Raw genomic sequence first — 16,620 nt, 5'->3', positions numbered from 1 at the left:
AACCGGCGGCGTTTCAAAGCCGAGTGTGCTCCTTTGACGTGCCGCATCTGAGCAATGAGTGCGAGAGAGAGAAAGGACAAAACAGCGTATGGACCAATCCAAGTTGAGCCTTAGTCCCCGTTTACGGCCGTTCTTTCCAGGGCTCATGGTCGGAAAGCACTCCGGTGTTTTTTCGCGGCACCCGGATTCGGGATGGCCACTACCACCGCGGACCAAAACGAGGCCCAGCCTGTATTTTTGCGAGTGTGTGTGTGTCCCTTTGACGAGCCGCGGGTTGCCGCATCTGATCAATGAGTGGGAGAGAGATAGACGATAAAACGGCGGCGTTTCAAAGCCGAGTGTGCTCCTTTGACGTGCCGCATCTGAGCAATGAGTGCGAGAGAGAGAAAGGACAAAACAGCGTATGGACCAATCCAAGTTGAGCCTTAGTCCCCGTTTACGGCCGTTCTTTCCAGGGCTCATGGTCGGAAAGCACTCCGGTGTTTTTTCGGGGCACCCGGATTCGGGATGGCCACTACCACCGCGGACCAAATTACGAGGCCCAGCCTGTATTTTTGCGAGTGTGTGTGTGTCCCTTTGACGAGCCGCGGGTTGCCGCATCTGATCAATGAGTGGGAGAGAGATATAACGATAAAACGGCGGCGTTTCAAAGCCGAGTGTGCTCCTTTGACGTGCCGCATCTGAGCAATGAGTGCGAGAGAGAGAAAGGACAAAACAGCGTATGGACCAATCCAAGTGAGCCTTAGTCCCCGTTTACGGCCGTTCTTTCCAGGGCTCATGGTCGGAAAGCACTCCGGTGTTTTTTCGGGGCACCCGGATTCGGGATGGCCACTACAACCGCGGACCAAATTTCGAGGCCCAGCCTGTATTTTTGCGAGTGTGTGTGTGTCCCTTTGACGAGCCGCGGGTTGCCGCATCTGATCAATGAGTGGGAGAGAGATAGACGACGAAAACGGCGGCGTTTCAAAGCCGAGTGTGCTCCTTTGACGTGCCGCATCTGAGCAATGAGTGCGAGAGAGAGAAAGGACAAAACAGCGTATGGACCAATCCAAGTTGAGCCTTAGTCCCCGTTTACGGCCGTTCTTTCCAGGGCTCATGGTCGGAAAGCACTCCGGTGTTTTTTCGCGGCACCCGGATTCGGGATGGCCACTACCACCGCCGACCAAATTACGAGGCCAGACTGTATTTTTGCGAGTGTGTGTGTGTCCCTTTGACGAGCCGCGGGTTGCCGCATCTGATCAATGAGTGGAGAGAGATAGACGAAAAACCGGCGGCGTTTCAAAGCCGAGTGTGCTCCTTTGACGTGCCGCATCTGAGCAATGAGTGCGAGAGAGAGAAACGACAAAACAGCGTATGGACCAATCCAAGTTGAGCCTTAGTCCCCGTTTACGGCCGTTCTTTCCAGGGCTCATGGTCGGAAAGCACTCCGGTGTTTTTTCGCGGCACCCGGATTCGGGATGGCCACTACCACCGCGACCAAATTACGAGGCCCAGCCTGTATTTTTGCGAGTGTGTGTGTGTCCCTTTGACGAGCCGCGGGTTGCCGCATCTGATCAATGAGTGGGAGAGAGATAGACGATAAAACGGCGGCGTTTCAAAGCCGAGTGTGCTCCTTTGACGTGCCGCATCTGAGCAATGAGTGCGAGAGAGAGAAAGGACAAAACAGCGTATGGACCAATCCAAGTTGAGCCTTAGTCCCCGTTTACGGCCGTTCTTTCCAGGGCTCATGGTCGGAAAGCACTCCGGTGTTTTTTCGCGGCACCCGGATTCGGGATGGCCACTACCACCGCGGACCAAATTACGAGGCCCAGCCTGTATTTTTGCGAGTGTGTGTGTGTCCCTTTGACGAGCCGCGGGTTGCCGCATCTGATCAATGAGTGGGAGAGAGATAGACGAGAAACCGCGGCGTTTCAAAGCCGAGTGTGCTCCTTTGACGTGCCGCATCTGAGCAATGAGTGCGAGAGAGAGAAAGGACAAAACAGCGTATGGACCAATCCAAGTTGAGCCTTAGTCCCCGTTTACGGCCGTTCTTTCCAGGGCTCATGGTCGGAAAGCACTCCGGTGTTTTTTCGCGGCACCCCGATTCGGGATGGCCACTACCACCGCGGACCAAATTACGAGGCCCAGCCTGTATTTTGCGAGTGTGTGTGTGTCCCTTTGACGAGCCGCGGGTTGCCGCATCTGATCAATGAGTGGGAGAGATAGACGAGAAACCGGCGGCGTTTCAAAGCCGAGTGTGCTCCTTTGACGTGCCGCATCTGAGCAATGAGTGCGAGAGAGAGAAAGGACAAAACAGCGTATGGACCAATCCAAGTTGAGCCTTAGTCCCCGTTTACGGCCGTTCTTTCCAGGGCTCATGGTCGGAAAGCACTCCGGTGTTTTTTCGGGCACCCGGATTCGGGATGGCCACTACAACCGCGGACCAAATTTCGAGGCCCAGCCTGTATTTTTGCGAGTGTGTGTGTGTCCCTTTGACGAGCCGCGGGTTGCCGCATCTGATCAATGAGTGGGAGAGAGATAGACGATAAACGGCGGCGTTTCAAAGCCGAGTGTGCTCCTTTGACGTGCCGCATCTGAGCAATGAGTGCGAGAGAGAGAAACGACAAAACAGCGTATGGACCAATCCAAGTTGAGCCTTAGTCCCCGTTTACGGCCGTTCTTTCCAGGGCTCATGGTCGGAAAGCACTCCGGTGTTTTTTCGGGGCACCCGGATTCGGGATGGCCACTACCACCGCGGACCAAATTACGAGGCCCAGCCTGTATTTTTGCGAGTGTGTGTGTGTCCCTTTGACGAGCCGCGGGTTGCCGCATCTGATCAATGAGTGGGAGAGAGATAGACGATAAAACGGCGGCGTTTCAAAGCCGAGTGTGCTCCTTTGACGTGCCGCATCTGAGCAATGAGTGCGAGAGAGAGAAAGGACAAAACAGCGTATGGACCAATCCAAGTTGAGCCTTAGTCCCCCGTTTACGGCCGTTCTTTCCAGGGCTCATGGTCGGAAAGCACTCCGGTGTTTTTTCGCGGCACCCGGATTCGGGATGGCCACTACCACCGCCGACCAAATTACGAGGCCAGACTGTATTTTTGCGAGTGTGTGTGTGTCCCTTTGACGAGCCGCGGGTTGCCGCATCTGATCAATGAGTGGGAGAGAGATAGACGATAAAACGGCGGCGTTTCAAAGCCGAGTGTGCTCCTTTGACGTGCCGCATCTGAGCAATGAGTGCGAGAGAGAGAAGGACAAAACAGCGTATGGACCAATCCAAGTTGAGCCTTAGTCCCCGTTTACGGCCGTTCTTTCCAGGGCTCATGGTCGGAAAGCACTCCGGTGTTTTTTCGCGGGCACCCGGATTCGGGATGGCCACTACCACCGCCGACCAAATTACGAGGCCAGACTGTATTTTTGCGAGTGTGTGTGTGTCCCTTTGACGAGCCGCGGGTTGCCGCATCTGATCAATGAGTGGGAGAGAGATAGACGATAAAACGGCGGCGTTTCAAAGCCGAGTGTGCTCCTTTGACGTGCCGCATCTGAGCAATGAGTGCGAGAGAGAGAAACGACAAAACAGCGTATGGACCAATCCAAGTTGAGCCTTAGTCCCCGTTTACGGCCGTTCTTTCCAGGGCTCATGGTCGGAAAGCACTCCGGTGTTTTTTCGCGGCACCCGGATTCGGGATGGCCACTACCACCGCGGACCAAATTACGAGGCCCAGCCTGTATTTTTGCGAGTGTGTGTGTGTCCCTTTGACGAGCCGCGGGTTGCCGCATCTGATCAATGAGTGGGAGAGAGATAGACGAGAAACCGGCGGCGTTTCAAAGCCGAGTGTGCTCCTTTGACGTGCCGCATCTGAGCAATGAGTGCGAGAGAGAAACGACAAAACAGCGTATGGACCAATCCAAGTTGAGCCTTAGTCCCCGTTTACGGCCGTTCTTTCCAGGGCTCATGGTCGGAAAGCACTCCGGTGTTTTTTCGCGGCACCCGGATTCGGGATGGCCACTACCACCGCGGACCAAATTACGAGGCCCAGCCTGTATTTTTGCGAGTGTGTGTGTGTCCCTTTGACGAGCCGCGGGTTGCCGCATCTGATCAATGAGTGGGAGAGAGATAGACGAGAAACGGCGGCGTTTCAAAGCCGAGTGTGCTCCTTTGACGTGCCGCATCTGAGCAATGAGTGCGAGAGAGAGAAAGGACAAAACAGCGTATGGACCAATCCAAGTTGAGCCTTAGTCCCCGTTTACGGCCGTTCTTTCCAGGGCTCATGGTCGGAAAGCACTCCGGTGTTTTTTCGCGGCACCCGGATTCGGGATGGCCACTACCACCGCGGACCAAATTACGAGGCCCAGCCTGTATTTTTGCGAGTGTGTGTGTGTCCCTTTGACGAGCCGCGGGTTGCCGCATCTGATCAATGAGTGGGAGAAAGATAGACGATAAAACGGCGGCGTTTCAAAGCCGAGTGTGCTTCTTTGACGTGCCGCATCTGAGCAATGAGTGCGAGAGAGAGAAAGGACAAAACAGCGTATGGACCAATCCAGCTTGAGCCTTAGTCCCCGTTTACGGCCGTTCTTTCCAGGGCTCATGGTCGGAAAGCACTCCGGTGTTTTTTCGGGGCACCCGGATTCGGGATGGCCACTACCACCGCGGACCAAATTACGAGGCCCAGCCTGTATTTTTGCGAGTGTGTGTGTGTCCCTTTGACGAGCCGCGGGTTGCCGCATCTGATCAATGAGTGGGAGAGAGATAGACGATAAACGGCGGCGTTTCAAAGCCGAGTGTGCTCCTTTGACGTGCCGCATCTGAGCAATGAGTGCGAGAGAGAGAAAGGACAAAACAGCGTATGGACCAATCCAAGTTGAGCCTTAGTCCCCGTTTACGGCCGTTCTTTCCAGGGCTCATGGTCGGAAAGCACTCCGGTGTTTTTTCGCGGCACCCGGATTCGGGATGGCCACTACCACCGCGGACCAAATTACGAGGCCAGCCTGTATTTTTGCGAGTGTGTGTGTGTCCCTTTGACGAGCCGCGGGTTGCCGCATCTGATCAATGAGTGGGAGAGAGATAGACGAGAAACCGGCGGCGTTTCAAAGCCGAGTGTGCTCCTTTGACGTGCCGCATCTGAGCAATGAGTGCGAGAGAGAGAAAGGACAAAACAGCGTATGGACCAATCCAAGTTGAGCCTTAGTCCCCGTTTACGGCCGTTCTTTCCAGGGCTCATGGTCGGAAAGCACTCCGGTGTTTTTTCGCGGCACCCGGATTCGGGATGGCCACTACCACCGCCGACCAAATTACGAGGCCAAGCCTGTATTTTTGCGAGTGTGTGTGTGTCCCTTTGACGAGCCGCGAGTTGCCGCATCTGATCAATGAGTGGGAGAGAGATAGACGAGAAACCGGCGGCGTTTCAAAGCCGAGTGTGCTCCTTTGACGTGCCGCATCTGAGCAATGAGTGCGAGAGAGAGAAAGGACAAAACAGCGTATGGACCAATCCAAGTTGAGCCTTAGTCCCCGTTTACGGCCGTTCTTTCCAGGGCTCATGGTCGGAAAGCACTCCGGTGTTTTTTCGCGGCACCCGGATTCGGGATGGCCACTACCACCGCGGACCAAATTACGAGGCCCAGCCTGTATTTTTGCGAGTGTGTGTGTGTCCCTTTGACGAGCCGCGGGTTGCCGCATCTGATCAATGAGTGGGAGAGAGATAGACGATAAAACGGCGGCGTTTCAAAGCCGAGTGTGCTCCTTTGACGTGCCGCATCTGAGCAATGAGTGCGAGAGAGAGAAAGGACAAAACAGCGTATGGACCAATCCAAGTTGAGCCTTAGTCCCCGTTTACGGCCGTTCTTTCCAGGGCTCATGGTCGGAAAGCACTCCGGTGTTTTTTCGCGGCACCCGGATTCGGGATGACCACTACAACCGCGGACCAAATTTCGAGGCCCAGCCTGTATTTTTGCGAGTGCGTGTGTGTCCCTTTGACGAGCCGCGGGTTGCCGCATCTGATCAATGAGTGGGAGAGAGATAAACGATTAAATGGCGGCGTTTCAAAGCCGAGTGTGCTCCTTTGACGTGCCGCATCTGAGCAATGAGTGCGAGAGAGAGAAAGGACAAAACAGCGTATGGACCAATCCAAGTTGAGCCTTAGTCCCCGTTTACGGCCGTTCTTTCCAGGGCTCATGGTCAGAAAGAACTCTGGTGTTTTTTCGCGGCACCCGGATTCGGGATGTCCACTACCACCGCCAACCAAATTACGAGGCCAAGCCTGTATTTTTGCGAGTGTGTGTGTGTCCTTTTTACGAGCCGCGGGTTGCCGCATCTGATCAATGAGTGGGAGAGAGATAGACGATAAAACGGCGGCGTTTCAAAGCCGAGTGTGCTCCTTTGACGTGCCGCATCTGAGCAATGCGTGCGAGAGAGAGAAAGGACAAAACAGCGTATGGACCAATCCAAGTTGAGCCTTAGTCCCCGTTTACGGCCGTTCTTTCCAGGGCTCATGGTCGGAAAGCACTCCGGTGTTTTTTCGCGGCACCCGGATTCGGGATGGCCACTACCACCGCCGACCAGATAACGAGGCCCAGCCTGTATTTTCGCGAGTGTGTGTGTGTCGCTTTGACGAGCCGCGGGTTGCCGCATCTGATCAATGAGTGGGAGAGAGATAGACGATAAAACGGCGGCGTTTCAAAGCCGAGTGTGCTCCTTTGACGTGCCCCATCTGAGCAATGAGTGCGAGAGAGAGAAAGGACAAAACAGCGTATGGACCAATCCAAGTTGAGCCTTAGTCCCCGTTTACGGACGTTCTTTCCAGGGCTCATGGTCGGAAAGCACTCCGGTGTTTTTTCGCGGCACCCGGATTCGGGATGGCCACTACCACCGCCGACCAAATTACGAGGCCAGACTGTATTTTTGCGAGTGTGTGTGTGTCCCTTTGACGAGCCGCAGGTTGCCGCATCTCATCAATGTGTGGGAGAGAGATAGACGAGAAACCGTCGGCGTTTCAAAGCCGAGTGTGCTCCTTTGACGTGCCGCATCTGAGCAATGAGTGCGAGAGAGAGAAACGACAAAACAGCGTATGGACCAATCCAACTTGAGCCTTAGTCCCCGTTTACGGCCGTTCTTTCCAGGGCTCATGGTCGGAAAGCACTCCGGTGTTTTTTCGCGGCACCCGGATTCGGGATGGCCAGTACCACCTCGGACCAGATTACGAGGCCCAGCCTGTATTCTTGCGACTGTGTGTGTGTCCCTTTGAGGAGCTGCGGGGTGCCGCATCTGATCAATGAGTGGGAGAGAGATAGACGAGAAACCGGCGGCGTTTCAAAGCCGAGTGTGCTCCTTTGACGTGCCGCATCTGAGCAATGAGTGCGAGAGAGAGAAACGACAAAACAGCGTATGGACCAATCCAAGTTGAGCCTTAGTCCCCGTTTACGGCCGTTCTTTCCAGGGCTCATGGTCGGAAAGCACTCCGGTGTTTTTTCGCGGCACCCGGATTCGGGATGGCCACTACCACCGCGGACCAAATTACGAGGCCCAGCCTGTATTTTTGCGAGTGTGTGTGTGTCCCTTTGACGAGCCGCGGGTTGCCGCATCTGATCAATGAGTGGGAGAGAGATAGACGAGAAACCGTCGGCGTTTCAAAGCCGAGTGTGCTCCTTTGACGTGCCGCATCTGAGCAATGAGTGCGAGGGAGAGAAACGACAAAACAGCGTATGGACCGATCCAAGTTGAGCCATAGTCCCCGTTTACGGCCGTTCTTTCCAGGGCTCATGGTCGGAAAGCACTCCGGTGTTTTTTCGCGGCACCCGGATTCGGGATGGCCACTACCACCGCCGACCAAATTACGAGGCCAGACTGTATTTTTGCGAGTGTGTGTGTGTCCCTTTGACGAGCCGCGGGATGCCGCATCTCATCAATGAGTGGGAGAGAGATAGACGAGAAACCGTCGGCGTTTCAAAGCCGAGTGTGCTCCTTTGACGTGCCGCATCTGAGCAATGAGTGCGAGAGAGAGAAACGACAAAACAGCGTATGGACCAATCCAAGTTGAGCCTTAGTCCCCGTTTACGGCCGTTCTTTCCAGGGCTCATGGTCGGAAAGCACTCCGGTGTTTTTTCGGGGCACCCGGATTCGGGATGGCCACTACCACCGCCGACCAAATTACGAGGCCCAGCCTATATTTTTGCGAGTATGTGTGTGTCCCTTTGACGAGCCGCGGGTTGCCGCATTTGATCAATGAGTGGGAGAGAGGTAGACGAGTAACCGGCGGCGTTTCAAAGCCGAGTGTGCTCCTTTGACGTGCCGCATCTGAGCAATGAGTGCGAGAGAGAGAAAGGACAAAACAGCGTATGGACCAATCCAACTTGAGCCTTAGTCCCCGTTTACGGCCGTTCTTTCCAGGGCTCATGGTCGGAAAGCACTCCGGTGTTTTTTCGCGGCACCCGGATTCGGGATGGCCACTACCACCGCCGACCAGATAACGAGGCCCAGCCTGTATTTTCGCGAGTGTGTGTGTGTCCCTTTGACGAGCCGCGGGTTGCCGCATCTGATCAATGAGTGGGAGAGAGTTAGACGAGAAACCGGCGGCGTTTCAAAGCCGAGTGTGCTCCTTTGACGTGCCGCATCTGAGCAATGAGTGCGAGAGAGAGAAAGGACAAAACAGCGTATGGACCAATCCAAGTTGAGCCTTAGTCCCCGTTTACGGCCGTTCTTTCCAGGGCTCATGGTCGGAAAGCACTCCGGTGTTTTTTCGCGGCACCCGGATTCGGGATGGCCAGTACCACCGCGGACCAAATTACGAGGCCCAGCCTGTATTTTCGCGAGTGTGTGTGTGTCCCTTTGACGAGCCGCGGGTTGCCGCATCTGATCAATGAGTGGGAGAGAGATAGACGAGAAACCGGCGGCGTTTCAAAGCCGAGTGTGCTCCTTTGACGTGCCGCATCTGAGCAATGAGTGCGAGAGAGAGAAAGGACAAAACAGCGTATGGACCAATCCAAGTTGAGCCTTAGTCCCCGTTTACGGCCGTTCTTTCCAGGGCTCATGGTCGGAAAGCACTCCGGTGTTTTTTCGCGGCACCCGGATTCGGGATGGCCACTACCACCGCCGACCAAATTATGAGGCCCAGCCTGTATTTTTGTGTGAGAGGGTGTGTGTGTGTGTGCCAGGTGTTCCTTTTCAAAACATCGCAAAACATATCAAAACTGGAGTGCAAAAAATACGCACACCCCACCCTTTGTGTCACTTTTTGAGCCAAGCAGATAAAAGTGAACTCGAAGGCTTTTAGATGGTATGTCCTTCCGGATCCTCGTGAACTGCCCGCTGACGCGGCGTGCCGCGGGTGAATTGTTGAGGGCCGAGAGGAATGAAACGCCTTCACTTCCATGCGTATGCAACCCGAACATCCATGTCGCCCGTATAGTTGCATCCATATGTTATGATAATAAAGTTCATTTGGCGTGAATTTTGCAAAATGGAACCAAGAGCATTCTTATGTTGCTAGAATTGTACAACTTACGTTTTTTGCAATAAAATTATTGAAATCATTCAAAAAATTAAAGTTAGAAATTTAATTTTCGTCTTGAATTTGCAGTTTAAATATGTAACTTGTTTAGAAGATCAGTTTATACTATCAAGGTAGAAACAGTTACACAATCTTAACGACATTGGAATGGTCTTCGTTTCTTCTTGAAAAATGCATTCCATTTGGTGTTCGTCGCATGCGACACTAACTAAACTCCTTAACTTAATTACTACTGATTTTTACCGCGATACATCAATTTTCCGAAAAATGCTTTGATTGCCCTCCTATAATACGGGCTGCGGCCCTTACATTTCCTCACCTGATAAAAACGAATGCATTTACAGTCGTGATTGGTTGTATAGTTTCCGTGAAAATTCGTGTAATGCCCGAAGAAATTTAGCAACGCTTGCGTTAGCATATTTCATTCTTCCTCAGCGTAGGCCCCTTTTGTAGCGAGGGCGGATGGAAACGCTTGGCTTGGTCATCCATTATAAGAGCTGGCCTCTGACATTTCGACTGCTCACACCCCAATCAAAAGAAAAACTTCTATTTGCTGTGCGAGTATTCATTACCACCAGAATTCACATTAATCATTAAATGGGATTAATTTGATTACGGGGGCGAGGCGTGAATGATCGATAATCGATACCTCCCATTTGAAACTATGCTAAAGAATTAATTATGAACGTGTTGGGTGCGAACACCCTGCTTATCGATCCTTTTCCATAGGTTTAAATGGCAGATCAATCGATACATCGCACTCATTAAGTTAACGACGAGGGTGACTAACAATGAGAGCGTGACGGGTCACCTGGGGTTTAATGGAAGTGGAACTTCCCGCTCAAGTTCAGTGCTGAAAAGCAACATGAACCTATCAAACTGGCCGACGCGACGGGTCCAGTTCCACATAGAACGTTTTTTTGGTGAAGAAAACATTTAAGCAGAAGTATAGTAACGCCTGACGCTTTATGGTGATTCGTCAAGCTCAAAAGAAGTGGTCGAACTGGTATGCGATATATTGCATGTTTTAGGTCAAAAATCTTGGCAGATTTTGAATTTTTAGCAAAAAAAGGGCGATAGCCCCTGCGCATGAGCCTAAAAAATCATTCTAAACCCAAAAATTGGCAAAGAGAAATGAAAGCAGCATAGTGTTCGGAAAAAAACCTGGCATTCGACTCAGCAACCGGTCTTTGTATCGAATGCGAGGTTCTTTTCCAAACACTATTTCATTTCTCTGAATTTTGCCGATTTTTGGATTTAAAATGACTCTTTCGGCTTATACGCAGGGGCCCTATCGTCCTTTTTTTTTGCTAAAAACTCAAAATCTGCCGAGATTTTTTACTTCGATGCGATATATCGCGTACCAGTTCGACCACGTCACTTGAGCTTGACGAATCACCTTAAGCAGCAAGAGGGAAAATATTGCCTTGTTCAAAAGCGTTTGGTAGAAGAAACTGTGCCATTTTCTGGCTGGTCTACGAGTTTTAGGTTTTCATGAAGCTATTAAAGCCAATGAAAACAACATGGTGACCGAGTTCTAGAGAATCTTTCTAAAAATCTTTCAATTTCTAACTTTTGGAATGAGTTCTGAACGAGCTTCGATGGATATTTTTACCGAAAGTTCTACTTTTTCCGTGAGTATCATGTATTCCTCTCTCGAAAATATCGATGGCTAAACTCTGTTAGACCAAACGAAACCACGAAGTAAGTAAATCCTACGTGCGTGGTTTATTTTGATTTAATACATATGAGCATGTTCCTTTTAGCGGTAGGTCCAATTGAGCTACATTTTGGGGCTAAAAAACTACTATTTCTGGCTCATTTTAACCAAAATTGTACAATTAGTTTCCTGATGCGGATTGAGTCTACTAAAAGCGGAGACGTAGAACCGCGCATCGGCGGTCTTGGGTCAACGAACGTAGGGCCGCATTATATAGCGGTTATACGTTCCTCTGCATGGGTGTTCACTTAAAAATCCGAAATGGTGCGAGGAGTTTTCAATTCGCCTTCAGCTGCGTCCGCAGCAATTGTTGTTTCAAATATGTTGTGCGTGCTGATCTCAGCTAATTACATACTTGACTCTTTGATGGCGTTTGATGTGCGAAAGTAGAGCACCCTGTTGGAGAACAACAGAAGTGAGATTGAACGAATCGATTAATCCCTACTTCGTCCTTTCTCCGACAGATTGCGCTACTTGTGCACATAAAACGCCTTCAAAGAGTCAAGTATGTAATTAGCTGAGATCAGCACACACAACATATTCGTAACAACAATTGCTGCAGACGCAGATGAAGGCGAATTGTTAATTTAAAAAAATAGTATGATAGGAAGTCTGCATGTAACGAAAGAGTATGTATTCGATCGAAATAAATCGAACGAAGAATAAAAACGCGAACCGATCAACACAGATTCCAAGGACAATAATAAAAAAGAAAGCTGATCAAACTCAGTAGAAAACTTGTATTCAGGATGAACGATGTCGATAGTGTTCCGGCAAGAATTTGTTTGAACACCCCTAGCTAAACAGAGAAAAGTTTCGTTTATCATTTTCTTTCAGTGATATTCGTCCTATTAAGGTCGTCAACTTCTGATTGTTGAAACGATATGTATGCAAAGCAATTGACATACGTATGAGCTGGCCATATTCCAAATACGTGCAGAAAAGCACTTGTAAGTGCACTTTCATACTTTACACGGAGAATGACGAACTCTTTTCTTCCGTATATTATTCCTCGAGGGAAACGCGTTTGGGATAGCGGCAACTTCTCGAATCAATCGGACAGGAACCGCTTTTACGACGCCACCTCCTTCATGTTGAGGACGATTCTAATCGTTGGAATGTCACCCGTAAGGATTACGGATAAAGGTAAGAGCCATCCCCTATCTTGGATATTTTCTTTGTAGAAACAAAGCAACCTCAATTTAAAGAAAATATAATGCAAAAGATGGACCACCAACTAGGATACGAATTTAAATATTCTAAAATATATATCCTCTTCAAAATTTAACGTGGAGCACCAGGGCGGGTAAAGAAAGGTGATCGGATTTCGAGTTGAGCCGCCATTTTAAAGGCTGTGACGCGCAGAGGGTACTTTGCAATGCTATCCGGATGTACCGGATGATGCCGTGACGTCAAGAGGGTACGAGATACGACCACATTCTCTTCCCGCCTTGGACCCTTGGTAGAACACGATTTGAGCGACAAAAATTACTGAAATCAAATTCATATTGAGATATTAATATTCACAACTTCATTTCACAAAGTCTGATGTTTAGATATGTTTTCCTTTTTTCCAAGAGAACTAAGTAATACAATACTTTGAAACTGTTTGTGGATTTCTCCTGGACCATAAAGAATATATTCACAAAATTTCAAGGCAGAATGTTGATAGGTTGCCTTGGGGAAAAAAAGATAGTTTGGAAGGAGATTCCGAACTTGCGATGTGTAGTTGGTCGTATTTCTGCCAACGGAGCTATGTGCATTAAGGATGAGCCCTGAGACCCATAAGAATGTATGCATAACAGGGATCACGTCAAAATGCACATAGTTCTGTTTGGCAGAAATACGTCCGGTTATGCGTATCTGGTTTAATCCGTGCATTAGTGAGGTGAAATTCTGCAGCGCTGAGATACAGTTACGTATACTTTCGTCTGAAAAATGACGAACACTCAAAAGGAATGATTGATAAACTTGTCCGAAGGATGACTAACAACTTAAAGGTCTGGATAGGTACACGATCGAATTCCGAATCAATTCTGATCAAAGTAGACCGGTTGATAACTGCTGCAGTCCTCTTCGATCAAAATTGGACAGGCCGTCAACTTTTGATCAGAATGGAGTGCCACCATCCGTCAATTCCTGCCGCACGAAACATTTCTGCCAAGTTTCCATTTTAAAATTAAGCAAAGTAATGATTTTTAGACTGACGACTGCCGACACTTTAATGGTAATTGTTTGGGGAATTTGATCGTGTATCGAGACCTTAAGAGCCGGTCTTTGTTTCTTGTTAAGGGTGTGCGGAAATGACACTACGGTCGAAAAAGACAGTGACCTGTGTCTTGTTGCTCTCTTTATTTCTGGTGTACGCAGCGTCGGTGTTCGCTAAGGCTGCCTTGGCTGTGGCGCAAAAATCTTACAATTTCAGGACGTTTGCTTCGTATTTGGTTATTCTCATGGCCTTGATTCCTGCGCTCATCAGTCCGCTGGCCACTTGGGCCGAGAAAGACGGTGTCAAAGACTACATTAACTCGTGGTCCCTGCTTCAGGTGAGGATACAACTTCAATTGGACGTATTTCTATCAAACGGAACTATGTGCATTAAGTCATGAGCCCCGGGGCTCCTAAGCATACACGCATAACAGGGCTCACGTCATAATGCATATAGTTCCGTTTGACAGAAATACGTCCAATTTAAAGATCTGCATTCTGCCGTGCTGAGGAAAAGCGCCGTATGAACCTTCAGGCGTTGCCAAATTTCTTTTGGTAAATCACGAATTTTCGGGAAAATTTATGAATATTTTTTCTCCAATTTTTCTGATAAATTTGCTCGCAATTTCACCTAAAGTTCCTGAAAATGTCAAGGAAAAATATTCATAACTTTCCTCGACAATTAACATTTTATCAAAAGAAATTTGGCAACTCTCGATTGTTCATACGGCGTTGTTCCTTAGCACCATTTGTAGATCAGCGATGGTGGAAGATTTTACCATCGGTGCTCCAGCATTCAACTGTTGACCTATCCGATATGTGGATGTTTGACAACGTGTTGAGCATTTCGCTCACCAAAAGAGCCGAAATTCGGTAACCTCGTTTGTCACCTGAATCCAAGATCTATCCATATAGGTCAGTTACTGCCAGGCCATTGCACAGATTTCCCCGCCTGGGGTCGCCCCTGTCCACTAGATCGTGACGTCAGAATTACCGCCACGAAAACCGGAAATGTCGGAAACAATGCTTTTCTCTTGGGAGAATTCCTAATTTTTATTCATAAATCATTTAAAGTTCTTACTTTTAAATCCCTGGAAACTTTTCTAAGTGTCGAAAAGAACGTTTAGACATCAGCATTCAGGGTTTCGATTTTGCCGAATTAGTGATTTTTCATTTTTACAGTTCGACTCTCCATCACCCATTTTTACACGCCGAATCACGTAGTATACCACAAAATGGCTCGTAGAACGCTGACTTTCAACATCATTTAAAAATATAAAAACGTAAATTCGGCCAAATCAAAACCCTGAAAGCTAATGTCGGAACGTTTTTTTGACTCTCAAATAGCTTCAAACAGTTTAAAAGTAAGAAATTTAAATGATTCATCGATGAAAACTAGCCTTCTCCACATAGGAATAGCATCGATTCCCAGCTTTCTGACTTTCGCGCCAGCGATACGGATGTCATACGCGGAAGATTTTCATTTTGGTTCTGGGAATGACTGACCTATATGAATAGATCTTGCCTGGATCGTAATTAAAAACGCTTTGTAAATTATGAAATTTGACACGGAACTACCTTAATGTTTACAAAATACATATACATTTTATTTTCCTTCAATACATCCCCCCCCCCCCCACATTAATTCCATGAGAATAATCCAGCAGAGTGTGTAAACACTTCAAAATCATGAGTTCAAAACGCTGACTCCGCGAGTTTAAATATCAGAGCTGAACACAGGTCGGAGCAGCGCAGCAGCGTGCTGCCAGTGCGGAACGCGCACTGGCGCCTACAAACCTAAGGGGATACTTCACACATTGCGCAACGCTTGAAGTATCACCTTAGGTTTGTAGGCGCCAGCGCTGACCGGTCGCCCGCTGCGCCGCTGTGTGTCACGGCGCCTCAAGCAACTATTTCACAACAGAGGAGTTGCACAGTATCATACAAAATTGAAGGCGCTCCAACATATTAAGAATGACCGGAATCCTTTAAGAGGATGGAGCTTTCCTCGCAAAATAAATCGAGATACTAGGGCACAAAAAGAGAGCGGTACTCCAAAAACGCACCAAGTCCTAGCATCCATTTTTAATGACGTTTAGCATAATTTTTGAATTTCATCAGAGAAAAAAATGACTTAATTTAGACAGAAACATTCTTGAGTATGCCGTCGAGAAGGTTTTTATTTTGCATCAAGAATAAAATAGCTGAATGAAAGCGGGTGTCTGCCTGATGTAAGTGACTCTTCTTTTTATAAAAGCATCTTTTCTGCTTTAAACAATAAGTATTATTTTCTTTAGTGATTCATCAGAAATTAATAAATTCATTGAATGCGTTATTTTGATTCGGATATTAGTACAAAGCCCCGCCCTGTCGCGAGATTACAGATTTCGGTGAAAATTCATATTTCATAAGAGGAAATTTGGCAACGTCTGAAGGCTCATGAGGCGTTCTTCCTTAGGACGGGAGACCTGTACTACCGTGCTAAGGAAAAACGCCGTATGAAAATTTCAGAGTTGCCAAATTTTCTTCACTAAAATGTTTATTTTTAAAGAAATTGATGAATATTTTCCCCTGAAATTCTCAGGAACTTTGGGCGAAATTGCGAACAAAATCTTGTGAAAAATTGGAGAGAATATATTCATAAGTTCACCGGGAAGGTCGTGTTTTATCCAAGGAAATTTGGCAACGCCTGATGGTTCATACAGCGTTTTTTCTTAGGACGGCAGTGTAGTGTGGCTTATTAGAGAGTTTTCTTGCAGAAGAACTACGAGGAAATCACAAGCACGACGATGGAGCAGATCTTCGAGGGCGGCCCCCGGATCTCCAAGATCGGGACCCTGGTGTCCCTGTTCGTGCCCTCGGCGACTGGACTGTGGACGGTCCACTACTCCCTGTCGGATATGTTCAGGGGCATGGTCGGCCTCCTCCCCGTCACCTACGGCGTCATCACCAACTATCTCTTCTTCACCTTCTGGCTCATCAACGTCCGACTCCTGTCCAGGCTCATCAAAGATTACGGCAGGCTCTTCGAACAGGTCAAAATACCACTATAACGCTGCCGTACTAAGGCAAAACGTCGTATGAACATTCAAGAGTTGCCAAAACTCCTTCGAAAATACGTTCATTCTTAAGGAAACTAATGAATATTTTTCCTCGAGTTTTTTAGAACCTATAGGTGAAATTGCGAAGAAAATGTCCGAAAATTTTG

The 16,620-nt window shown here is 48.7% G+C and overlaps 2 protein-coding genes across 4 annotated transcripts in view; one reads left to right on the top strand and one right to left on the bottom strand.

Annotated features, from left to right (window-relative positions):
- MKP-4 (dual specificity protein phosphatase MPK-4) overlaps positions 1 to 16,620 on the bottom strand; it is a 181,495-nt gene that overhangs the window by 149,410 nt on the left and 15,465 nt on the right. The window contains exon 9 of one of the 3 annotated variants that reach the window (XM_072302341.1): positions 16,288 to 16,437. The exons of the other annotated variants lie outside the window; for them this stretch is intronic. The gene's annotated coding sequence lies outside the window, so the exon portion shown is untranslated. Of the gene's footprint in view, positions 1 to 16,287; positions 16,438 to 16,620 lie in introns of those variants that run through there. 3 annotated transcript variants of the gene reach the window in all.
- On the top strand, positions 11,784 to 16,465 carry LOC140225047 (uncharacterized). The gene is made up of 2 exons (XM_072302495.1): positions 11,784 to 13,750; positions 16,172 to 16,465. The coding sequence occupies exons 1-2, from the start codon at positions 13,508 to 13,510 to the stop codon at positions 16,463 to 16,465; spliced, it is 537 nt and encodes a 178-aa protein (XP_072158596.1). The 5' UTR covers positions 11,784 to 13,507.

Source organism: Bemisia tabaci, chromosome 7 (assembly GCF_918797505.1).
Source record: "Bemisia tabaci chromosome 7, PGI_BMITA_v3".
NCBI classification, from domain to species: Eukaryota; Metazoa; Arthropoda; class Insecta; order Hemiptera; family Aleyrodidae; genus Bemisia; species Bemisia tabaci.
The sequence above is the reverse complement of the archived record's forward strand: the minus strand, read 5'-3'. Positions and strand labels throughout refer to the sequence as shown.